General features: G+C 41.6%; 1 protein-coding gene across 1 annotated transcript; it reads right to left on the bottom strand.

The window, feature by feature from the left end:
* Positions 1-6,782: 6,782 nt before the first annotated feature.
* LOC146499963 (uncharacterized) lies at positions 6,783-9,055 on the bottom strand. The gene has a single exon (XM_085136388.1). It carries the CDS (start codon positions 8,377-8,379, stop codon positions 6,943-6,945), a length of 1,437 nt encoding a protein of 478 aa, XP_084992514.1. The 5' UTR covers positions 8,380-9,055; the 3' UTR covers positions 6,783-6,942.
* Positions 9,056-10,000: the final 945 nt, after the last annotated feature.

Raw genomic sequence — 10,000 nt, 5'->3', positions numbered from 1 at the left:
TGTGTGTCTCTGTGTGTGTCTGTGTCTGTGTGTGTGTGTCTGTGGGTGTCTGTGTGTGTCTGTGTCTGTGTGTGTGTGTCTGTGTGTGTGTGTCTGTGTGTGTGTGTGTGTCTTTGTGTGTGTGTGTGTGTTCTGTGTGTGTCTGTGTCTTTGTGTGTGTCACTGTCACATGTCTGTATGCCACCTCTTCCCAGCCAGGGAAGAAAAATCCAATTAACCAACAGCTTGCTCTCAAGTGGAAGTGAGAAATTGAGAAACTCAGACAAAGGCACAGACACAGAGCCGAGCAGAATAACAATGGAGCTGCAGCTCCGCTCTCTGACAACTGACACTGTTTGTTGGGAGAGAAGAACTAAAAGTAACTGAACCTGTGCTAACAATGGCCACACTTACACGTAACTATAGTGATTATTAAATCGGAAACGTATTAAAGTCGTCGCGTCTCTCTCCCCTGCACGTCCTCTCAGCTCTTTCAGTGCTTCAGCTCCTCCCATCAACCAGCTACAGCTGCTCTCATAGCAACATTTAAAAAATCATCAACTTTATACATTCAGCTGCCGACTCACCAGCACATCAGGAGACGCCAACACAGACGTGTTTGTGCGACACTGCAGTGGTCCTACAGGACAGCATCAGTATATGTGTCCTGCTAACATGACAACGTCAGGGTGATGTCGCTCTGCTATGGGATCAAATGTAACAACATTATATTATAATATATATAAAAGGTCGTTCTGTCTCAAATCACATTTTAACAAAAAAATTAGTTACGTTGAAATACACGACGTATCTGCTACAATGTAACAGCAAAAAGGAAAAAGATGATGAGTTTAAAGGCGTTACGGGTCTGTAACCTTTGCCAGACGTTTACCACTGATACAGATATGACCCTCCCAGTTTATTACAAAATGAAGATACATTTCTTTTGTTTGTGTATATATACAAACGAGATATTTTCCATCTAAATGTGCCGCAGTTTAAATACAGAATCAAAATCTAAGCATTGAATTAAGCCAACTGTCAACACATTAGGCTCAAAGGGTTTCACACATGGGACTCTGGATGTATCTTTGTCCTCACTCTGTAAACACATTTATTATGACCAGAGATGGGCAGTAACGCGTTACTTGTACTTTTTTCAGGTAACGAATAAAGTAAGGGATTGCTATTGCAAAAACGGTAATTGGATTACCGTTACTTTCCCGTAGGAACGCTGCGTTACTGCGTTACTAAAACCGTGATTTTTTGCAAGAATGTCTCATGACAGTGACGTAAGCGAGTGCGACGTTCGTGACAACAGCTGTGTGCAGATCAATAATGGATCATATATCGAGTGCAGAGAGAGTATGAGCGTGCAGCGTTTAAAGCGTGGAAGTACTGACCTTACTTTGAGTTTGATTCCATAAAAAGTGACAAAAACATTAGTGTCCGTTGTGCGTGGGAAGAAAACTTCTTTTTACAGCGAAAAAAACCCCTAAACTTCCAAACAAGCACCGAGTAGCTACGACGTAATGGGAAACTCACAGAGAAACTCACAGAGAAACTCACAGATTCTTCCACTGACCGCTGCACACCTGCACCAGGGTAAACCTCCGCCTACCCCACTCCTGCTTTACAGGTGAAAATAGAGCAACAGCACCGCTAGTCTTTGACTTTATTTATTTTCTGCTGTGTTTTATTTGCATCTATTTGAAAGACTGAGTGTAAACACAAAAAATATTTTATTTTATGTGCTGGAATGTGCAGAAAATAGGTTTAAATGTTAAACTAATTTCTTCCAGTCAGAGAATGTTGCAGATAATTAAATGTTTGCTTGATGCATAAAGTTAAAAGATTAAAACTAATAAAACAAGTTTTAAAAAGAGACTTTTTCATTTGATTACATTTTGTATGATGGATTATGCAGAAAAAGTAGAATTGGGCTGAAAGATCTATCACTTTATCACCTATTCAGGTTGTAAATCGTGTTTTTAAAAAGTAACTAAGTAATTAATTACTTTTGAAAATAAGTAATCAGTAAAGTAATGGGATTACTTTTTGGGGGAAGTAATCGGTAATTAGTTACTGATTACTTTTCTCAAGTAACTTGACCAACACTGATTATGACACAATACTGTTAACAACCAGCATTTTATTAATAAAACTTTCTATACAGCAGATTATAGATGATGTTTGGTAAAAACCTTCAGAATATTCATAAGAATGAAACTAGAAACTCTGTAAATGGACAAAGATTTGAACAAAATGTCCTTTAAAGGTCTTTACTGTAAATGAATGGGAGCCAGAGTATATGGGGAAATATTAGACTACTTTTTAGTGGCAACATTATAATTATATATATTATATATCGTCGAATCGTGCAGAATCCTCATGCTGACACACAAAGTCATCTGGTTTTCACAGCAAGTATAGCAAAAGAAAATAGTTTCATTAGAAGTTACACTGCTAAGTTGTTCTGACCATAAAAGAATTCATTTGATTAACTCAAAATTTGGATTCAGGAGACAGACACTATCTCTACTTTTAAGATTAGGCTTAAAACCTTCCTTTTTGCTAAAGCATATAGTTAGGGCTGGACCAGGTGACCCTGAATCCTCCCTTAGTTATGCTGCAATAGATGTAGGCTGCCGGGGGATTCCCATGATGCATTGAGTTTTTCCTTTCCAGTCACCTTTCTCACTCACTATGTATTAACAGACCTCTCTGTATTGAATCGTATCTGTTATTAATCTCTGTCTCTCTTCCACAGCATGTCTTTATCCTGTCTTCCTTCTCTCACCCCAACCGGTCGCAGCAGATGGCCGCCCCTCCCTGAGCCTGGTTCTGCCGGAGGTTTCTTCCTGTTAAAAGGGAGTTTTTCCTTCCCACTGTCGCCAAAGTGCTTGCTCATAGGGGGTCATATGATTGTTGGGCTTTTCTCTGTATCTATGAAGCGCCTTGAGGCGACATTTGTTGTGATTTGGCGCTATATAAATAAAATTGAATTGAATTGAATTCAAAACAAAATGAAACGGACCTGATGCTAAATAAACTGCAGGGAGTTATTATTTTTGGCATAACACCGGAACAACTGCAGATGACCAGAGGCTGTGGTCACAGTGCTTAAGCAGGTGTCCCTACTGAGGAGGCACGAGCATAAAGGCAGGTAATTTCAAATGCAACACTTCTATCAGCTCAGCAAACACACAAACTGTAAACTTTGTCCCTCAGTTTGTCTGCTAGCTACAGGTCCAGCTGCTGTATTTGAAAGAACGAGCTAACTTCACTCAGAGAAAGATAAGAAAGAAGGACCGGAGAGGAATAAGAGAGCTCAGAATTAAAGTGGAGGATGCTCAGTGGGGTTTGATAACCTGGAAATGTCAAGCTTATATTCTGCTCTGTGTACAATGGGAGGTTTTTTTTCTGATTGAGGTTTAAGCTTGTATATAAAAGTATTTCTACTAAAGTAACAAGTGTCTGCACCTTTGCCACCTCTGATGATGGAAAGGTTCTGCAAACTCCTTGAAGGTGAGCTTCTCCTGTCCACAGAGCTCCTGCCACAGTCACTGACACCAGCTCTGTCCATCGCTCTGACAGCAGTGTTTACCCTGATGTTTGCCTTCTCTTCTTGTTTTCCTTGAAATTGAATTGCAAACATATGCTGTCAAATGCTCACGTTATCTATTCCCACTGTGTCTCTAACACGGTGAAGAGTGAGACATAACATCTACGACACTACTTGGTGTTTAACTGGAGTCAGAGTGAGCTGTACGAAGCTGCATATTTATAGATGTGTGGTTATTAGGAAGCAAAAGTCTTGAGCTTTCTCAAGGCATGAAGGAATTATTTGAACAGAGAGAAAACGTGAATGTGTAACACTGACGACTAGCGGTGCAACATCGATACTCGTATCGATGTTGAACCATTCGATACAGTGCTTTTGGTTCGGTACGCATATGTATCGAACAATACAAAATTTTAAATTATTTTATCAACTTTCCTTCTGACGATGCTGTCTGTGTCGAGCGCTCAGTGGATCTGCGCTCGACTACTCCGCCTAGGCTGCACTGTCGAGCGCAGATCCACTGAGCGCAGCGCAAGCTAGCAAGACAGAAGCTAAGCTCGTTGCAACATGGCAAATTGAACCTCCCCCACCCTCATTCAGATCTGGCGTTTGGAACTATTTTGGTTTTCATGTGACGTATGACCCTGAAGGTAAGCGCGTCATGGACTAAAGTAAAACAGTATGTCGGATGTGCCAGCAATGCTCAATTACATGGGTGGGAACTACTGCGTTAGCAGTAGTTCCCACCCATGTAGTTCAGTTAGCTCGTTAGCGCAGTTAGCTCATTAGCGCAGTTAGCTCGCTAGCGCAGTTAGCTCGCTAGCGCAGTTAGCTCGTTAACGCGCGTTGGCCGCGGATCGCCCCATGCGTGGGGCTGGACGGAGATTTGGCAAACGGAGATTTGCCGTGTTGTGGCGTTAACGTCATTTCAGATTAACGCTGACAGCACTAGTGGGAACACAACGAATATGACTGACTGCACATTTACTCCGACATCATCCTAGTGCAAAGACAAGTGGAAGCAGACAAAAACAACAAGCACGCATGCTACAAACTTTAGCCGAGTCATTTAGACAGCCGTTAGCACATGATTCTCCTTATGGGGACCTGATATGTTTAATATGCTGCTGAGAATATAGCCCAGAAGAAGCGTATAGTATAGCTTTTATTTTGGAAAGAGACATTTCTCTGTAATAAACTCTCTTTTCCAAAGATGAGTGATTTCTCCATCAGATAGATTTATTTTTTATTACTTTGTTTCAGCAACATTAAATTTAAAAACTGTACTTTTGAGTTAAAATATATATTTATAATTTTAATAAATGACAAATTAAAAAAGCATGAACATTTTTTTTGTATCGAATAAATATCGAACCGAACCGTGAATTTTGTGTATCGTTGCACCCCTACTGACGACCACAGCTGTTGTTTTTAGGGGTTCAATCAGCGACAGGAACTCTCTGGAAACGTACATGTATATATATTTTACTGAGTTTTAAAAGATGCTCCTCCCTCAGGTGTATTCATATCAGCTCCTGGTTGGTTCCTGCCGTCAGCCCCACTTCTCCCCTTCACCACACTGTTAAACTTTGGGTTGAATCTGTGGTGAGCAGTGTTGGGTAAGTTACTTTAAATTAGTAACTTAGTTACATTACTAGTTACTCCTATCAAAAGTAACTCAGTTACTTCAAGTTACTTGTTACTTTCAAAGTAACTAGTTACTAGGGAAAGTAACTTGGGTTTTACCCAGAATTCTCTTATTAATGTGTTGCTTCCCTAACTGGATACCCAGCAAGGATGCCAGTCTTCTAGCTTGCTTACATGTTAGCACTATCCTGCCACAAGTACACTGTGCCACCTAATGGCCTGAACCTAAAATGGTTAAAATGGAAGTGTAGTAGTGCGAGTGCAAGTTAATGATGAAATGAATGAAACTAAATTAGAAATTAACAAAGTTTGTTTTATGTGTCACTTTTTTATCTGTGTGTTTTCAACCCTCTACAAATGCAAACACATCATTCTGGGGTTGTTACAGCAGTGTTATAAATCTAATCATTGTACGTAGTATCACTAGGAAGAAGCAGTGGATCACAAAACACAACATACAGTGTGTTGAAACTTTTGAAAGATATTTATTTTTGCCATTTAAATGGACATAAAGTATGCTTTTAGCAGTGCCAACATTAAACTGTACCTCAGACAATTTAGGACCTGTAGGTATCAAAGTAGGTATCAAAGTGCAAAAACTGATAAAACATAAACACGGTGAGGTTCGTCCATTCTTTGTAAAGTTAACTGAACTTAACTTTGTAAACTTAACTGCTGAATTGCACCAACGGGAGACCTCATGTTCAGTAATAAAAGTATTTTCAGAGAAAGAGAAGAGAAATAAAATTAATTACAAGTATGTTCAGCCCCACAAACAGAAATAAAATAAATAATACGTATTTTCAGCTTCATAAACAGTCAAACCAAAATAATATTGCCTCCATACAGGCCATGTAGATAAATAAAATATAATGGTATTTTAAGTGCTTCAGAAGCCCAAGTTTCACTTGGAAATAACCCTACTTTACCTTGTAGAGCACCACTGAAGGCAACACATCATCATCATATGAGCACTACTCAACTTTGGTTCCATCAAACCAACAATTGTACCTCAAGAGGAGAAGCTTCTCAAACTTATGATCAGACAACTTGTTCCTCTTTGGAGTGAGAATCAGGTTTCCCATGCTGAAAAGCCTTTCAACTGGGGCGCTTGAAGGAGTAGCTGCATTAAGTTTAAGAGACAGTTTCTTTATCATCGGGAAATGATTCAGAGAGTCTAACCCTGTTGCTCCTGATTTGAGGTACTCGGCTACCTCACCTTCAGCAGTGGCATATATGTCCTCATTCTCTTCAAAGGAGAAGAACTCATCCTCTTTGCTAGAACCCGGGTGCTGTGTTGTGTTGGTGGCGCTGGTACCTGGTTGTAGCTGATCTTGCTCAGGGAGAGGTTTTTGACACTCTACCAGCAGACGTGCCTTTGCGAGGTCCTTCCGCGCCTGGTCATGTAGCCAACGAAGCTTAAATTTTGGTAGTGTCACAGCAGCCAGCAAAGCATCTTCACTTCCAAGGACATGTGCAAACCTTGTTTTGACTGCCTGTAATAACGACACAGTAAAAGTGCAAAAAACACTTTTGCATTGCATTGCTTCAACATTAAATTAATTAAACATTAACAGCATGCTGTAGTTTTATATAGAATGTATTTTCATTTGTAAATAGTGTGTATTTTACTACGTTGTATTTATTTTATTTATTTATTGGGGTTAAGTATCTGTAACTGTAACAGCATTCACTTGCATGTGACACAACAGCACAGCACAATATAAAAAGCAATTGAGTAATACATTTCATTAAAGATAAACACAAATGAAAATATCATCTCTTACCTCGACAACTGTATCTGGTAGCCCAACAAGAATTTGCAGACCATTTTTTATAGCCAGAGTCTTGGTCATCAGCGATTCCAGTGTGGGTAGGAGTGTGCCATAAAAACAATGGTCTTCTCCTTGAAGAATGTCCAGTGCCACAGTAAGTGGTTTCATGACTGCACAGTACTCTCTGACACACTGATGCTCCCTCTCATTGAAACATTTCAACTGTAATGTGGATGAGATTGTGTTCAGCTCCACCAAAGGTATCTTTGAAATTCTCTCCAGAGCATAATAGAACGAGTTCCACCTTGTTGTGCAAGGTACTAGTAGTTTCTTTGCAATAATGTCTTCCTCAATCTCAGCAGCCACTGTGGAACGACTGGCCTTGTTCCACAGCCCTGCACATTTTGTGGTGGCACTTCTGTAGATGGTTTTTGTTGCAGCTTCAGACAATAGCCACTTCTCCACATCAGTGCAAGAGATAAGATTCATTGTGTGCGATGCACATCTCTGATGTGGCGGTAAAGAAATTGCATCATCAGCATCATCAGCACCATTCTGTAGCGCATCCCCAATCGAAACAAAAGTCACCTCATCCTCCTCATATTCAGAGTCATCTGACTCAGGTGGTGGCTGGTACACTTTAAAAGCCTTGACAAAATTGGAGCCATTATCCGTTACAGTTGATGTGATTTTAAACGATAGGCCATGAGATGAGTTAATGTTGTCCAGCTCAGATGCAATACTGTCATACGTATGTCGACCCATAAATCGCCTGCATACCAGCGCTGCTTTCTCATGTTTCATGTTTTGTGCATTTATCCAATGCGCGGTCACACCAAGAAAACTTTTATTATGCACAGTCCAAATGTCTGCTGTTGTGGAGATGTATTCTACCATGTCATGTGTATTTTTGAGCTCTGACTCCATGTTGGCACATTCTTGGTCTAGGAAACTGGAAAATGTCTTTCTGCATGGTGCCTTCCCAGCTCTCCCTCGCACAGGTATATGACTAATCAGTTGTCTGAAAGCATGGGACTCAACTGTTGAGATGGGTTTCATGTCTTCCACAACATATCTGGCAATCAGCCTGTGTAGCTGGGGCTGGGTGATGGACTGTGCAGCAGGCTGTCCAAAATCAAGCTTTCGTTGTTTTGCTGGAATAGCGTCAACGGAGCTAGAGTCACCAACGTTGCCTTCGGGATCTTTTTCAACTAAGTTGGTAGATGCATGCTGTTTCTGAAGATGTTTCATCAGATTAGAATTGCTAGTCTTTGATGTCGAAAGAGTTTTAGAACCTCCACAGAGAGTACAGTTGACGACAATATTCCTGTCTTTTACCATCAGAAAGGAGAAATAATGTGAATATTTCCAGGAAAGAAAACCCATGCCTGGACCATCTTCGACTGCCGCCATGATTGTAGCTTACGTCACAGTGTCACGTGCGCTTTTTACGTCCAACACGGAAACTGCAGTTGTGGTGCTTTCCTTTGTACTCGGGACTCGGAAATTCTGCCTTCTCAGTAGGAAGGCAGACTGCAGATGAGCTGCATATGTGTTTAGTAGTAATTTGTTTTTGTAGAGGGCTAGCAAAACAAGCGTTTTCGAGGGCGTCGCCATATTGGAATACAGACTTCTCCAACGAGGCTAACCAGAATGCCGTTTACTCGAGTGTGACATTATTCCCAGGTTCGTGTTCCGATTTCCGAGGTAAGTCAAACGCAACACACGAAGTAACGAATCATGACCCTATCTAAATCCCAGTAACGAGTAACGCGTTCCTGATTTTGGCATAATAACTAGTTACCGTGCTCGTTACCACAATAATAACGTAGTTACTGTAACGCGTTACTTAATAACGTGTTAGTCCCAACACTGGTGGTGAGGATGAGTCCACCAACAGTTCTTTTTATCCTGCAGCTAAAACTTGATGAAGCACGTTCTGTGTAGTCGAATTCCCAAACTTCTCCTCCACAGAGAAAGGGCAGTAGGTCCAACGAGATAACTCCAGCAGCCCTACAGAGGGCTCGGCTACACCCTGTCAATCAGGTGACTCACTTCCTCTTTGCACTGCTTTGTTCTTTGAGCTGACACCATGAGAAGGAATGCCGAATGAAGAAGAAACACAAAAACAGAGGCACAGTGATCACTGATACTGGTGTCATGCACTGGCTTTATAAAGACAAAGATTTCAGCACAAACATTTGTATCAGCTGCAGAACAGCACAGAGCATTTTTCATTCTACTACAAGATTTATCAGGCAAATTAATTGTCAAACGATTCCAAGAAGAGTCCTGGAGTGTCGGATATGCTGTGCAATCAGTGCAATCACATCTTCTCAGCGCAGACAAAGAGCAGGAAGTCTTATTTGAGCCCTCTGTAAACAGCCAGTCGACACGTCAATGAGTTCTACTGGAAACTGTGCAGAGGAGGACGATCGTTTGCAGATTCTTCCTACATACTGTACGTCCTGCAGAGCCTCTCGAACACGCCGTTCCTGTTCCTGAAGTCCACTGTTACACAGCAGCAGGCACGCAGCCAGAAACAGTGACAGACCCAGAAAAAACTGTTATTAATTCATGGTCTGAATGTTTTACTGTGGAGTTGGCAGCAGTGGCCCACGGGGGGAAACATTGATTTCATTAAACAGACTGATTAAAACTTTGCAGCACTCTTATTCAAATCGAAGTGCAAAGTGACGTGTTTGCTGTGCAGCTTTGACTCATCAGACTTCGTCTGCAGGAGCTCTTCCTGATCCAGTAGCGGTTTTAGATACGGGCGACACGGGCGGTTGCCCGGGGCGGCATCGTGGTGGGGGCGGCATCACGGGCATCGGCTAAAAAAATGCTTGTACTCATGCTGCCCCGACGTCATGCCAGCGCATATTGGGAATGGTACAGGCACCGATCGGTTTTTTATCTCCCGTTTGCTGGGAGTAAGGGCGCCCTCCGTTTGCGAGGTGCGCCTGCTGCTTGCGGCGCAGAGAGGAGAGGGCGGGGGATTCTCTGACTGGCTGGAGCAGCATCTAATAACCAA

This window comes from Neolamprologus multifasciatus, chromosome 16 (genome assembly GCF_963576455.1).
Source record: "Neolamprologus multifasciatus chromosome 16, fNeoMul1.2, whole genome shotgun sequence".
Taxonomy (NCBI): Eukaryota; Metazoa; Chordata; class Actinopteri; order Cichliformes; family Cichlidae; genus Neolamprologus; species Neolamprologus multifasciatus.
Note: the sequence above shows the minus strand (reverse complement) of the source record. Positions and strands in the feature narration are given on the sequence as shown.

What these genes read in the sequence shown, in the direction of transcription:
- LOC146499963 (XM_085136388.1), bottom strand. Translation starts at nt 8,379, where the DNA reads ATGGCGGCAGTCGAAGATGGTCCAGGCATGGGTTTTCTTTCCTGGAAA.